The sequence below is a fragment of the Lynx canadensis genome, chromosome E1, assembly GCF_007474595.2.
Source record: "Lynx canadensis isolate LIC74 chromosome E1, mLynCan4.pri.v2, whole genome shotgun sequence".
In the NCBI taxonomy this organism is placed as follows: Eukaryota; Metazoa; Chordata; class Mammalia; order Carnivora; family Felidae; genus Lynx; species Lynx canadensis.
This window is the reverse complement of record NC_044316.2, coordinates 54,068,958-54,084,250: the sequence shown is the minus strand read 5'-3', so window position 1 is coordinate 54,084,250 and position 15,293 is coordinate 54,068,958. Positions and strand designations below refer to the sequence as shown.

Genomic DNA, 15,293 nt, shown 5'->3' with positions numbered 1-15,293 from the left:
ATTCGAGACTGGTTTGAGGACACCATGCCTCTCCACTTTGGAGACACTATTTCTATGGTAATAACTTATTACTGTACAATTGCTGAAAGTGGAGGAGAGGTCCAGACACCTGTCTTTGGGAGGCAGCTCTCTTGTGTGGCTCCAGCTCTCTGCCCTGGTCCTTTCACTTCCTTCGAATCCTTTGAGGAATTTGTAGACTGTTTTCCACCACTTTCCATTCCCATGAACAGGTATATGGGTGTTCTGACTTCTCGACATCCTTGTCAAGACTCACTCTCAGAGTTTTTGATGCTAGCCACTCTAGTGGGTATAAAGCAGTGTCTCACCGCGGTTTTGATTTGCATTCCTTGATGGCTAGCATTTCCCTAATGATGTTGTCTGTGCTCCTCTTTGGACTGCCCCAGCTTTCTACCTCCTCCCTAGTGTGGTGGAGCAGATAGTAATAAGGGGAGTCTTGTCTTCTAGAAATTAAGCCTCTTCCCCTATGGCAGCTTCCCCCAAATGCATGTGTTTCAGTTTTTGGTGGAGATGGGCAGGCCCCAGCCCTAAGGGCCTCCTGCCCTCCCCTGGCAGAATGGCTCTGGGCAGTGGGTAGACACTGGATGGTAGTTCCCATGTCATAGAAGCCATGCTGTGGATTGTGCAGCCTGTGGCCCCCAACTGCAAAGCATTGGTAAGACATTGGGGTGATGGAGGTGGGGAAGAGGCTGTGCTTCCTTTTGGGAAAGGATCTCCCTACTTCTTGGTCACTAAGCTCTTGGTCAGTTTGCTGCTTCCTCTACTGGCTTTCCCCCCAAATCCCAAAGGATAACAAACCAGATTGGAGTTTGTGAACTTGATTTGATGAAGTCTGGTATCAGGACCTCCTTCTGCCTCTGTCTTCTTATCTATAAACTAGGAATAATGGTACCTGCCTTACAGCTTTGCTGTGAACTTCAGAAATAATTTTGGAGAACCCGTTAGCACTGTGCTCGGGGAAGAGAAGCAGTTATTGTTATAAGCAGGACCCCTGCCTAGCCCCTCCTGGGTGTTGCAGTTCTACAGTTTCCTGTCTCCCTGAGATGCTGTAGGTCTGCCCAGCCCACACTTTTCTCAGAAACTTCAGATCTTATCCCTGCACTGCCAATTTCTCACTCAGCTTCCGACTGGAATATTTGATTTTCCACTTACAGGCAGAATCCTGCCAGGAAGAAAGGCCCAAACCTTTTGATGGTTGAACAGAACTCACGCATCTGGCCACCATTCCCTTCCCGTTCTCCACAGGAAGTGAGAAATATCTGTGATGCTTTGGGCTTTGAGACCCAGAAGCTTACGTTTATTAATTAAAAAAAATTACGTGTGTCTTCTTCCAAATATTAAACTTTAGCATTTTCAATAAATGTAATAACCATATTAATAATGATGATTTAGACATAGATTCTAAAGTTTAACAGGTTTTCTACTGTTATTTCCTTTATACCCACATCTTTTTCAAATTTCAATTCTTTGGATTGACTTCTCGGTTGGGTGGAGTACTTTGAGACTTTTTTTTTTTAACATAGTATAAATGGATAATGCACATTTGGAGTCCTTGCATTTTTGAAATATCTTTCTGTTTTTGTCTACAAGGTAGAGCATTCTTGGACATTGATTTTCTGTCTTGAAATTCCATAGACATTACTCCACTGCATATATATTTAATTGTACACACACACACATGCATTTAATTGTAAGATACACATGGAAAAGACTGCATAAAACATATGTACCATTTACATAATAATCATAAAGCAATTTTTATATAGCTACCAATGAGGTCAAGAAATAGAACATTGCCAGTACCCCAGATATCTGCTTTCTGTTCATACCCTCTCCCTTCTCCACTAGATGTATGCATTACTCTGATAGTTGTGACATTCATTTCCTTGATTTTTAAACATCAACCGTATTGTAGTACATTTTACATATAAGAAAATGCACCCATTTTATATGTACAGTTCAATGAGTTTTGACCATCTCCTTCCCTGTGACCAACACCACAATCAAGATATAGGACATTATCAATTACCGCAGAAAGTTCCCTTGTGCCCCTTTATAGACCATCCCTAACCCTGCTACAGGCAACTATTGATCTGATTTCTATCACCTCTATATGAATTTCATATAGTTTAGTCTTACCTACTTTGGGACTTCATATAGATGGGATAATATTGTAAATATGTTCATGACTTGTTTCTTTCACTTAATATTATGCTTGAGATTCATCATGTTGCAGCTGTAGTGTGCCCATTTTCGCTGCTGAATAAGATTCCACTGTGTGATTATACCACATGTATTTATCCATTCTATTGTCGATGAACATTTGGTTGTTGTCAGATTTTGCAGTTATGATCAGGACTACATTCTACATTCAATTCATGCATAAGAAAATAAGGACAGTGTATTAGTCACTTGTCTGTTCGCTCTTAGATCTACTCATTGGCATCTATCTATCATCTATCTATCTATCTATCTATCTCTATCCATCCATCATCTGTCTCTCTAGCTCTATCTTATCTATCTCTCAATCTATCTAGCTATTATGTATCTACATACCTATTCACAATAGTATATAGTCTCTTATTGTTAGGTAATTAGGGTCTATTGTTAGGTAATTATTGTTGGGTAATTAGGGTCTTTTCAATTTTTCACTAATATGTGTTCTCATTTCCAATTTTTTTCTTAGCCTAGATTATGCAAAGCAGAAATATGGGGCACAGAAAAAGGCCACTTTTATAATTCTTTACACCTATTGCTAAATTACATTGTAGAACCAGAGCAGTGTGTCACCCACAAGGAATATATGAGTTCCTATAGCACCACACCTTTGTCTGCCTTTACTACTACCTTAAAAACATCTTGACTAACGGGTCCCTGGGTGGCTCAGGCAGGTAAGCATTTGACTTTTGATTTTGGCTCAGGTCATGATCTCACAGTTTGTGGGATCAAGCCCCAAGTTGGGCTCTGCACTGACAGTGCAGAGCATGCTTGGGAATTCTCTCTCTCCCTCCCTTTCTCTCTGCCGCTTCTGTGCATGTGCTCGCTCCCTCTCACAAAAATAAATAAATAAACATGAAAAAAAGCCATCTTGACTAATTTGGGAAAATTTATAATTTAGTTGTTTTCATATATCTATGAGTTTTCTTGCCAGTGAGGATAAACACTTATTTTTTCTGAATATTAGTCCTTTGCCTTTCTTTCTTCTTTTGAGACTTGCGGGTCCATGGTCTTTGCCAATTTTTCTTTTAAGGCTTTAGTATTTCTCATTTTGATTTGTATAAGCTCTTAATGTTTTTGGCATTTTTTTCCCTATTTTATTATTTGCCTTTTTTTTTTAACCACAGAAATGATTTAAATTTTATGTAATTAAATCTAGCTTTGTGCTTGTATTTCAAGTTCTGTGAGCAGCATGATGACACCCTGGAGACTGCCTGTCACAGGACATGACCCTGCAGTCTGCCTGTTCACACTCCTGGACGCCACACTGGCCAGCTCCTCCCCTTTGCTCCTAGCCCTTTCCAGCCACTCCCTCTTTTCTCTCTGCTTTTCTTCCCAGAGCTTCTTGTGAAACACTGTCTACACTGGCTGGCTCCGTTTCCTCTTCCCTCCCTTTCCCCCCAGTCTCTCCCAATCTGTCTTGACAAGGACCATATCCCTCCTTCTAATCCTGTCCAGAGGCATCTTGTCTTCCTGCATCTTACTTTACTTCTCTGTAGTGTTTGGTTCAGCCAATGGCTCTTCCTTCTGGAAATGTGTTCCTTTCCCTGCTTTCAGACTCTCCTGGTTTTCCTCTTGCTTCACTTTCCTCCTCCTTACTTTTTTTTGCCACCTTTCTTCCTCAGTCCACACATGTTGCTGAACTTGGGAACCTGGGTCCTGGTGCTCTCAGGTAACCCTGTGAACTTCTAAATGTGTGTCTTTCACCTGGACCACAGGTTGTACACTCAGCTCCTCACTAAGCATCTCCACTTGGACGTCTAACAGGCATTGAGAAACCCTTAGTGAAAGGAAAAGCATTTCAGGTAGAGGGAACAGCACATGCAAAGGCCCTGAAATGAGAAAGCAGTTGATGTATTCAAAGAAAAGGAAGGGAACCAGTGAGTCTGTAGGCTGATAGGTGGGTGGGAGGGGGTTGTATAAAGCAGTGGTGGGATAGAGGACCAGCGAGAGAGGAGGGGTAGACTTTGGTCATGTTGAGTGTGAGGTGCCAGAGCAGCTGGTCCCAAGGGCACAGCAGGGCCATGGGGAATTGGGGCTGGAGACACTGGGCAAGGAATCTGAGGTGCTGGTGGAGGAGCAAGTGGGAGCTGCTGCTTCCCCTTGAGGTGACATGGGGCTGTACCAAGCAGAGAAGCAGGGAGGGCCTAGAAGAGAGAGCCAGCTTCTCAGGCCACACCAAATGAGGCTGATGAGGACCAAGCAGAAGCATCCGGGTCTCTAACTGGGCCAGGTTGGACTCAGCCTGAACCAAGACTGGCCTAAAGTCACTCTGTAGGTTGTTTGGACCCTGGAAAAATGATCATACATCTAAAGTAGCTGCCATTGCCTCAGGATTCTGCTTCCAATTACTAGCAGGAATGATCTCTGGTGAGGGGCCTGTCCTCCAGACAAGAGGGTGGCAAACTCTTCTCATCAGGGCCAGATAGGGGACATCATGGGTTTTGTGGGCCAGCTACTCAATTCTGCCCTTGTAGCAGAAAAGCTGCCTCAGACAATATAGAAAGGAGAATGGGGCGCCTGGGTGGCACAGTCGGTTAAGCGTCCGACTTCAGCCAGGTCACGATCTCGCGGTCCGTGGGTTCGAGCCCCGCGTCGGGCTCTGGGCTGATGGCTCAGAGCCTGGAGCCTGTTTCCGATTCTGTGTCTCCCTCTCTCTCTGCCCCTCCCCCGTTCATGCTCTGTCTCTCTCTGTCCCAAAAATAAATAAACGTTGAAAAAAAAAATTAAAAAAAAAAAAAAAAGGAGCAAGTGTGGTTGTGTTCCCGTAAGACTTGTTTATACACTCTGAAATGGTAGTGTTGTGCAATTTTCATGTGTCATGAAATATTTTTCTTCTGATTTTTCCAACTGTTTAAAAATGTAAAAGCGTTTGAGGAGTGCCTGGGTGGCTCAGTTGGTGAAGCATCTGACTTCTGCTCAGGTCATGATCTAGCGGTTCGTGGGTTCGAGGCCCGCGTCAGGCTCTGTGCTGACAGCTTGGAGCCTGGAACCTGCTTCAGATTCTGTGTCTTCCCCTCTTTCTGCCCCTCCCATGCTCATGCTCTCTCTCTCTCTCCCCCAATAATAAACACTAAAAAGATTTTTTTTTATATGTAAAAGTGTCCTTAGCTCATGGACTATAGAAAACCAGAGGGTGGCCAGGAGGCATGGTTGCGGTTTTGCATCCATGTCTCCCAAAGCCCTCCAAGCCTCGTCATTTGTCAACCTGATTTTATATTAATTACTTTACCCAAGCCTCCCATGCTATGGGAAACAGTGACTTTGGCTGTCACGCCTCAGTGTAGTACTGTTTGGGTGCCAATTCTTATGGAAGACTCTGTAACTCCTGTGGCTTCAGGGGGCCAAGATACCTTGGTGCTCCCCTGAGGCTATCAGTGAAGTATGCCCTCGCTCCATTCTGGGGCTGTGGTGACCCTTCATGGATCCCAGTTTTGGGCAGGGAGCTCTGCTCCAGTTACCCATCTGGTATGGACCTAAGGCATAAGCTCCTGTCCCCTTGTGGTTGTTGAAATGCCAGCCCCTTTCCTCCTAAAGCCCGTATCCATTCTGATAGTTCCCATCAGCCATCTGGTATCAGATCCTGTTCATGGTCTTGGCTTTCAGTTCCCTTTACATTTCTAGAACTTGGGGATTTCTTTTGCTTTGCTTTGGTTTATTTGTTTATTTATTTATTTATTTGAGAGAGAGAGAGAGCGCGCGTGCGCGCGCGCACGAGTGGGGGAGGGGCAGAGGGAGAGGGAGACACAGAATCCCAAGCAGGCTCCGGGCTCAGAGCTGTCAGCACAGAGCCTGATGCTGACTCACGAACTCACGAACCATGAGATCATGACCTAAGCTGAAGTTTGACGCTTAACTGACTGAGCCACCCAGGATCTCCTCCTTTGCTTGATTTTGAATTCACTTAAGTATCAGAACCTTTGGAGTTGCATTTTATTTATTTTACTTTTATTAATTTTTCTTTTTAAAAAATTTTAGAGAGGGGAGACGGAGGGAGGGAAAGAGAAAGAGAGGGAGAGAGAGAGAGAAGAAAATCTAAAGTAGGCTCCATGCCTAGCACAAAGCCTGATGTAGAGCTGCATCCTACTACCCTGGGATCATGACCTGAGCCAAAATGAAGAGTTGGATGCTCAACTGACTGAGCTATCCAGATGCCCCTTGGGTTGCGTTTTAGATAGGATTTCCATGTTTGGAGCTAGAAGACAGTCTGTGTATTGGCTCAGTCTACCATATTGCCTGGAATTTGTCCTTTCTTTTTTAAAAAAAAAATTTTTTTTTAACATTTATTTATTTTTGAGAGAGAGAGAGACAGAGCATGAACGGGGGAGGGGCAGAGAGAGAGGGAGACACAGAATCGGAAGTAGGCTCCAGGCTCTGAGCCATCAGCCCAGAGCCTGACGCGGGGCTTGAACTCACGGACCGTGAGATCTTGACCTGAGCCGAAGTCAGATGCTCAACCGACTGAGCCACCCAGGCGCTCCAGAATTTGTCCTTTCTTATTGGATAATGAAACGTGACCACATTAGACATATTTTATAAATTTTAAACCATTATTGCTTGCCTTTGCTCATTCCAATTTCCTTTATTTTATAAAAAAAATTTTCAAGGATCAGATTGGGGGGAAAAAAGAAAGCAGAAGAAAACAATGTAAAAGCAGGACCTAGGTGACTGAAGATCTGTTTGATGCTCTTGATGGGAGAATGGAAACCTCCAACTGTTGTCTGTGCTGAAGAACAGGGTACACAGAGTTGTGCCTACCATCAGTTCCACTCATTCTGGGTCCCCCAGTTGAGTGACTAGTCACATACATGCAAGCAGGAGCCATGTGGCTTTTTCCCTCTGGGGCTCAACATGTATACCATATTTCATTAGATATGGTGAAAGAAGGAAAATAAGAAATTGTGCCCTTACAGCAAGTTTGAAGTGACAGATAATCTGGTAGAGAGTTTCAAAAGATAGTGAAGGTTATAGGCTATGGGTATCAACCACTGGGAAAGAGAAGAAAATGATGGGGGTTATTTATCACTGGAATTACATGTTTAGATACCTGTGTCTTAGAGAAGAATATGCCTCTGGTGTGTAAGTTGAATTGGAGGGAATGTACAGCTGGTTGATAGACCAGATGAGAAGCTAGTCCTGTTCCAGGACTATTCTAAAGATATTTAACATTTTTACTGAGTAGTTACTACTATGTTCCAGGCACTGTGCCAAATGCTTTGTGTTTGTTCACTCATTTATTTCCTATGATGCAAGAATGGTTACCAACTACTCTACCTTATACATGAAGAAACTAGGGAAGAGAGTGATTTAGCAACATGTCCAAGGGCACATGAGTAGTACATAATGGAGGTGGGATTTGAATCTGCATAACTCCAGAATCTAGACCCTTAACCAAAACCCTTATACTAAATTAGGTTGATAATGTACAAGCAGGTTGAGCATCCCCACAGGAAATCAGAAAGTTGGGTCTGGAGCCAAGAGAGAGACTAGGTTAGAGGAAAGGGTATGAGGTCAACTGCCTGGAGGTTATGGTTGAGAGAGTTATGGGGAGTCCTCACCCCTGATCTTTAAGTGGGCATGTTTTACGACCCCAAAGTAGGCAGCCAGAGAGCAGGAGCAGCTGGTTATGTCAAGCAAGCAAACCCAGACAGGAAGAAGAATGGGAGGCAGGTTCAAAGGCTCACCTCTGTTGGAGGTTTCATATATTGGGATTGGCTTTCATGGAGGCTTGGGGTATGATCCAAACATTATATTGCCATTAGATGAAGCACAAATCAGCAGATTTCCCATGTTGTTCTTAGTCCATTCCCTGAAGTATCTCTTGTCATTCTTCTCCTGTTTCTAAGTAGGGCTTCAAATTAGGAAGTGTCTAGGAGAAGAAAAAGGAAGTAAATGAGAGAGAAACACAAAGGAAACTTGAACAAGTAGAAGGTGGATGCCCTAGGCTCTGTCACAAACACCTGGATTCCAGCTGGGACTTGGATTTGCTGGGGACACTAGCCAGAGAGACGGGACCATGTGGCTGTCCCCAGCTCTGCTCCTTCTCTGCCTCTCAGGTGAGTGAGGCTGGGGCTTTGGGTACCTGGCATTTCAGGGGGTGGAACAGTGGGCAGAAGGTCTATCCTGGGTTCAAGCCAGAGGTGAAGTCTCAGCAGACACAAGAAGGACACATCCATTCATCCATCTGTGTATCCTTCTATCTACTCAGACATTCACCTACAGATCCTACATACACTTATTGAGTACCAGATGTGTACTAGGAGCATTCTGGGTGCTGTGTTTAAGAGCAACTTCTGCAGTCAGAAACTCATAGTTGAATGAGGGAGTCAAGCCAGTATGATACAGTGTTGAACTTGTTGTAGAAAGAGATTTATTTATATGGTGTGGAGGTGCACAACAAGGGCCCCAAACACTGCTCTTGACCAGGTGCAATTCTTCACCGACGCTCCACTGGACATTGGTCTTGAAAGATGAATAAATTGGTTGAGTGGAAAGTGGGAATAGCTTATGAAAAAGTGTAGAGATATTAAAGATCATGGAGATTTCAAAAATTAGCAATAGTTCTATTTTGTCAGAGCTTAGTTTAAAGGGGTTGGAAAGGTTTATTAGTAGGAATTAATGAAGGATCTAAAATGGCATCCTCCGCACCCACCTCGGACCCTTTCTGGAACAAGATGTAGTTCAGGCAGGTAAATAAAATTGTCCATTGAAGGTTGGAGTTTCAGAATAGAAACTGTTAAAAATAAGCATTCAACATGGATGAGAGCCCATTCTCTACAGGAAGTAAGTTTAGGGTAAAAATCAGACGGTATTCTTCATGTTTGTAGAATAATTTTTACAACATGGAACCTGCCCAACATAATCATGGACTGTTCCAGAATAGTGAGTGGAAAAGGCAGAGGTTTAAAGGAAGAATACCAGCTGGGTGCAACTGGCCAAAACATAATTTTCTTTTCAGTAACACGGTAGAGTAGACAGGATGATCTTCAAGGCCCCCCAGAGCCCTCATAGCCCCAAGATCTTAGACTCAGAAAGACGTTTAAAAGAGATGCATCTCATTACACGTGGGAGGTGCTCAAAATGTCTTGAATGAGGGTGACGATGATAATAGATGTTTTCTGAGTTACCGTAATTAATGAAATGGGCATCCAAAGCAGTAGTGGCTGAAGCCAGCTTGCATCGGCTCATAAGAACTGATTATGGGCTTATCTTCCCAACCCCGTGTCCAGTGACAGCATGTTGTTGGCCTGAAATCAGTCGTGGTGAGAGCATTTACACCACAGAAATTGGCAAACGGTATAAACCATGGCTACTCCTCGACTCCCCTCACCCCGCCATGTTCCTTACCCAGAGTCAGTTTACCGGCCTATCACGGCTTGCTCACATCTGCTTGCTTAAATCTGATATAATTGTCTAAGTGCCCTAGCCTGGGTGCAATTAAACTGGACTGGAAACCTCTTCCCACTCCTTCATGTGGACTGGCTGACCTCTCCAGACGCACGTGGGCTGACCCTAGGATTCCTCCTGGGTCCAGGTTGAAACTTTGGAGTCACTTATGAATTTTGGTTCTTTTTTTTCCATCCCAGCTCCTGGCTCAGCTCCTTCCTGCTTGTCCCTACTTTCTCCCACCCACCACACACTGGGGTTATAAACACCATTTGGAAATGTGTGACCACTTTACATTTTTATAGAGGGCACCCCAAAGAGTTGTATGGCTAGCCTGAGAGAGGAAGGGGAGAAAGTTGTAAAGAAAGATGGTGAGGCTCCGGGTACTGTGATGGGGGGTCAATGGGAGAGAGTCAGCTCATGCCCCAAACCTCTGTCGAGAAGCCTAATAGGGTCTCCTTGGGACTGAGCCCTTCTCAGCAATGCGTCACTCCTCCCTCAAGTGTAGTCTGGATGAGAGCCAGGGGTTTACTTTTCCTCTCTTGAGAACATGTGGAGAGCAGAGTAAACAAGAAGTTGTACTCTTGCAGAACAATTTGAATTGCAGAAAACCTAGAATGCAGAGCCTCTCTCCAAAGGGAAATATTTTTGTGTGTGACTGAATTTCACGTCTGGCAAAGGCTGCCAGTCTAAGGACAGGGCAAGACAGCTCACTCTGCTGAGAACTAGCTTTGTTCCAATTCTCCCTGTCCCCAAGGGCTGGCATCCCTATGTGGTTACTCAGTGTTTCTGGGCTTAGAGAGCACAGGTCTCTACTCATCTTTCTGGCTGTAGTCTCCAAACCTTCTGGCTTAGGTCCTAAGTTCAGATGTCCCTTCAGGTCCCCACACCTGAGCCTGGAACCACCTATACTTCCTTGGCAAGTTTCCCCTTGGGCTTCAGGCATACAGCTACTGAGGGGACCCATTGAGATAGAGTCCTGGGACATGGCTTGTGTTTTCCAGGCTCTTTGTCCCTGACGGGCCCCAGCTCTGTGACAGGCACCTTGGGTGGCTCTCTGAGTGTGCAGTGTCAGTATGAGGAAGAGTACCAGAGTTATAAAAAATACTGGTGCCGAGGGCAGAATGAGGGCACATGTGACAATATTGTGGAGACCCAGGGAGAAGCGAAAGAAAAGAATGGTCGCGTGTCTATCAGAGACCATGCTGATCGCCTCACCTTCATCGTGACCATGGAGAACCTCACTGCAGACGATGCTGGATCCTACTGGTGTAGAGTTCGGAAAACATGGTACCTGGGCTTCTGGTCATCTGGCACTTCAGTCCAGGTTAAGGTGTCTGTTTCCCCAGGTAAGAGATCTTCTCACTCCATCAGCGGAGCTTATGGGACATGACTGAACATGGGGATGAGGATGGGTGTCATACTGAAGAATGTCTTTAGGCCTTGTCTAGCCCTTAGTCCCAGTGGTGTTGGGAAGAGCCTATGATGAGGGCAGAGAGAGAGGTGACTGACCCTTTAGCCTTGGCATGGGTGGGGGTGCGTAGCCCAAGGTGCCCTTACTCTCTCACTCCATTGCCTGGGAGGCCCCTCCCTGCTGGACCAAGGCTATTTCCACCATGTCTTTTGGAAACCTGCACTAAAGGAAATAAACTCTTTGTATATACATCTTCAGCTTGCTCACAGAACATTCCCTCTACTATACTGTCCTGAAATTAACCTCACTCCTCTCATTTCAAAAAATAAGCTTCTTGAGTGGAAGCTGCTCCTTCTCCTACCTTGATGTGCTATAGGGCTGTGAAGCTGTGTCCAAATTCTCCCACCCCTTCATTACAGCTTCCAACCTATTACTGTCCTATCTGCCTCCTTTAACACTTTTGTCACATGGCCACACCCCTCTACCTCTCCTTTGCATGGCCTTCCATTAGCTTCTAGTTTACTCCTTAATCCCTGCCATTGTCTTGGGAGTTTTTAATGAATAACTAGTCCAACATCCTTTTCTTGGGTTCCATGACCTTCTTGACTGCAGTGGCCCACATTTCCACTTTCCAGAATTCCACTCCATGGCAACGTTGCACAGCTTGCTGTCACCCCAAACTGGTCCATGTTCAGAACCCTACACTCAGACATTGTACTTTTGGACAGCTTTCTGTGCATCAGCTTTCCCACACCCTCACCCCCACTGGCCCTATCTATTCTCAACCTCACATATGCCTCCAATCCTTTGATGCCTGTCTCCATTCTCTCTCCATTTATTACCCATCCTGCTCCTGCCCTGATCTCACTTCCTTCCTCAACCCTCATGGAAGACTACATTTTCTTCTCTCACCAGTACCCTCCACTCTTGTGCACCATTTCCCTACCTACTTCTCAAAAACTTCATCCCTGGATCCATCTTAAAATTAGGGTGAGCAACCATTGGGGGTTGCCCAGGACTGGCAAGTTCCTTGGGAGGCAGGACTTTCAGTGCTACAACTGGAAAAGTCCCAGGCAACCTAGGGCAAATTGATCCCCTACCTAAAATCTATTTGCTCCAGTACTGCTGAAGAATAGTCACAGAAGGCACCTATGGGTGTCAATACAAATTCATGGTTTCTAATATGACCCTCCTGTTCTTCTACCTTACTAAGGGAGTACGGGATACCAGACGTGAACTCTTTCAATTTCTTTTCTTCTGCGCTTACACCCTTCTGTGCTGCTTAACTCGTTCTTCCGTCTTTCCCTTCTAGGTGCAAGGAAGTTTCCTTCTGTTCAATAACAGTCATCCTGAAGCTGGCTTCTCACCCTGTAGCTCCTTGCCTCTCCATTCCCTTGAGCGAAATTCTCTCTTTGCGCATCTGTATCCTTCTTCCATCGATTATCCACACTCTTTACCTCAACCTGGAAACAGGCTCGAGTCCTAAAACTATCTTGTAATCCCTGCGGCCTCCGCTAGGCGTCACCATCCCTCATGTCTTTCCTTTGCCTGGAAAGTAGCTGAGGTCCATGTCCTCTTTTGTGCTGCTGCACCTGATGGAGTCTGCCCCTGTACTCACTTTCTATTGACCTGACTCCATCTATTTAGACTCATACCCGTCCCTCCTCCCTCTGGGGCTCCTCGTCAGCTGGGGAAGCCCCTGAGAGACCCCTGCTGTCACCCCAGGCAGAGTCAGACTTGGGATGGAAAGAAAGACCTGGCACTTACTAGAGGTGGCTTTTACGACCAGTTCTGAAAAAGTCTCACTTGGTCTCTGAGGGGCTCACTCCATCCAGGAGGTGGCCTGGGTCTAGCTTCAGAGTCCCTTTTGTGGGTGATGGTGTGCAACATTGGGTCCAAATGGGCACTTCATGCATGGCTAGGGAGAGGGCAGCACCTGATGTGTGACTTGTCTCTAGCACCAAGTAAAACCGCAGAGGAGACCACATGTCAAGCTGCATCTGACATCTTTCCAGGGCTGAGTACCAAGCAGAACTTCAGTGCTGAGGAAGTGTTGACCCACTGCTCGGGGTAAGGGATCACAACCTACAGATCACAGAAGAAGGGGTTCAGAAGCCTTATGGGACCTTTGGGTGGGGGCTGACAACACACCATGCTCTTTTTACCTCACTGTCTGCTGGGTTTTCTTCCAGTTCTGGTCCTGATTTTTACATTCTCCATGGCTGCATGGGGATTCCTCACGGAAAATACCACTTGTTCTGTGAACCCTCTCCCACATGGGGCAGCTACAGGGAAACAGGAGGCTGGTTCAGGTGGATGTGCAGCCTCTCCCACCCCACCCCACCCCCTCTACTTCTCCACCTGGTTCTGGACTCCAGGTTCTGGTTCTGTCCTCCCAACCCGGGCTTGCCTCCAGAGGTCTTGGCTGTATCATAGATCCTATATACCAGGAGCCGCTTGTGGGGTCCAGGGCAGGGAGATGGACTGGCTCCAGGCTGTTTTTCTCCTCCCAAAGATACCCAGAAAAGGCCACGATGTTTCTGTCAGGTCCTGCAGGACGGAGGACAAGGGTCAGGACTTTAAAGTGAGGGTGGGGGTGGCTTTCATGATCAAGGGAGGGGAGAGGGCCCAGAGAAGTGCTGCCCTGATACGTGTCCTTTCCAGGTTTGATCCTAAGTGATTTGGGCTCAGGTTGCAGGGACAGGTGGGGAGAGAAGGGTCCTGGCCCCACTCCCTTGAGGAGGCAGCTCACTTTCTGTCCCTATTTCCCCGGACAGGCCCTCATCCAGCAGTGTCCACTTGCTGCTCCTGGTCTTCCTGAAGCTGCCCCTGTTCTTGACATTGGTGGGTGCTGTCCTCTGGGTGAACAGGCCTCTGAAGGGCCCTGGAGGAAGTCAGCCTGACAAAGAGAAGCCATCACGTAGTGCACCGTCCCCAGGAAAGCCCTGTCCAGGAATACAGTCCTTCAGACCAGATAGAAGAGACCTTCAGACTCTGGACTCCAGGGCAGGGGGGCAGCAGTCCCTGGATTCTGGAGGCACCTAAGTCTTCTGGAGATATTGTTCCTGTGTCTCAAGGGAGAATCCTGGATCTTGGATGACACTTGCTGCAAGTGCTCAGATGCAGGAAGGATGAGTCTCCTGGGCCAGTGTTTGGGGTCCTCCTCTCTCTATCCCAGATCCCTTGGCCACTTGCTCTTATGCCTACCTCTCAAGGGCAAGAATTCTCTAGAGGTTACTGGCAAGTCCAGCCCTTTACTCTTTTCATTGCCACAAAAGCTCCTCAGCTCAGTTTCTCCCAGGGTAATAACCACCTCCTCCCTGTAGCCAGGAGGCTCCCTGAGGACTTACCCCGCATAGTCTCAGTCTTCGGGCTCAACAGGGCTTCAACCTCACTTGTGTCCCTGTGATCAGGGAATGTACGCTGTGCTCAAACATCTCTGCCTGGGCCGGCCATAACTGAAGAGCTTTCGGTTAAAGCCCTGGAGCTGGTTGGAGCTGCAGTGGGTGCCCCCAATATCACTCCCAGAATTCTCCACCCTGGTGGGCCTCCTGCACACAGGGCTGGTGGACAGTCCACTGTAGCAGAAGTGTGGTTGAAGCCACCTGTCAACAGTTGGTGCTTTCCATAGGAGAAGCAGACAGTTTTCTAAAGACAAGGACACAGAGGTGAGGAGTACCTCCCCACATCAGCTTGACATGATGCCACAGCCACCACGGGGCACACCAGCCCTGGAAAGGGCTCTGTTGGATTTGAATGCTTGTCAACGGCTCCCTCCCTGAAGTTTGCAGCGAGGCGCACAGTCTGTTATAAGCACGCGTCACCATCTTCACTCAATTCCTTGTGTGTGGAGCAGCCCTCTCGTCTCCACCAAGCCCAAGCCTTCCCTGGGCTAGTGATGCTAGTTTCCAGAAAACACTCCAAACTCCGGAGCACTGAGTTTGCAGGCAGGGCCACCACACTCAGAACCTGAACCCTGGCGTGGCTCCCACAAAGGCAGGGCCATTGGAGGAGAGCTGGGACTGGCCCAGGACTCCGCTGAAGGAGAAATTCAGCCAGGGAGGCACATCCAGACCTTATTAATAAAACACAAGGCGGGGTAGGAAGCACAATGATGGGCAAGAAAGAACCTTATGATGTACTTTATTCTGTTCCAAAATTATTTCAAGCATTCTCGTTTCTTCACTTTCCAGATAAATTTTCAAGTAAACTTGTGTATGATCGGAATCGTATTAAACTTATAGATCAATACTGGGAA

At 46.5% G+C, this 15,293-nt stretch overlaps 1 protein-coding gene and 1 long non-coding RNA gene across 2 annotated transcripts in view; one reads left to right on the top strand and one right to left on the bottom strand.

Annotated features, from left to right (window-relative positions):
- Positions 1–8,086, bottom strand: part of LOC115501519 — a 21,794-nt gene extending 13,708 nt beyond the window's left edge. Inside the window, exons 1-2 of the long non-coding RNA XR_003964822.1 lie at positions 7,920–8,086; positions 2,158–2,383 (exon numbers count right to left, since the gene is read on the bottom strand). This is a non-coding gene — a long non-coding RNA (uncharacterized LOC115501519). The remainder of the gene's footprint in view (positions 1–2,157; positions 2,384–7,919) is intronic.
- On the top strand, positions 7,660–15,293 carry CD300E (CD300e molecule). The gene is made up of 5 exons (XM_030296610.1): positions 7,660–7,968; positions 8,085–8,291; positions 10,626–10,970; positions 12,994–13,105; positions 13,813–15,293. The coding sequence occupies exons 2-5, from the start codon at positions 8,252–8,254 to the stop codon at positions 14,078–14,080; spliced, it is 765 nt and encodes a 254-aa protein (XP_030152470.1). The 5' UTR covers positions 7,660–7,968; positions 8,085–8,251; the 3' UTR covers positions 14,081–15,293.

Coding starts and splice junctions, on each gene's coding strand:
- CD300E (XM_030296610.1), top strand. CDS start 8,252: ATGTGGCTGTCCCCAGCTCTGCTCCTTCTCTGCCTCTCAG. Junction 8,292..10,625: donor GCTCCTTCTCTGCCTCTCAG/GTGAGTGAGGCT, acceptor TGTGTTTTCCAG/GCTCTTTGTCCCTGACGGGC. Junction 13,106..13,812: donor GTGTTGACCCACTGCTCGGG/GTAAGGGATCAC, acceptor TTCCCCGGACAG/GCCCTCATCCAGCAGTGTCC.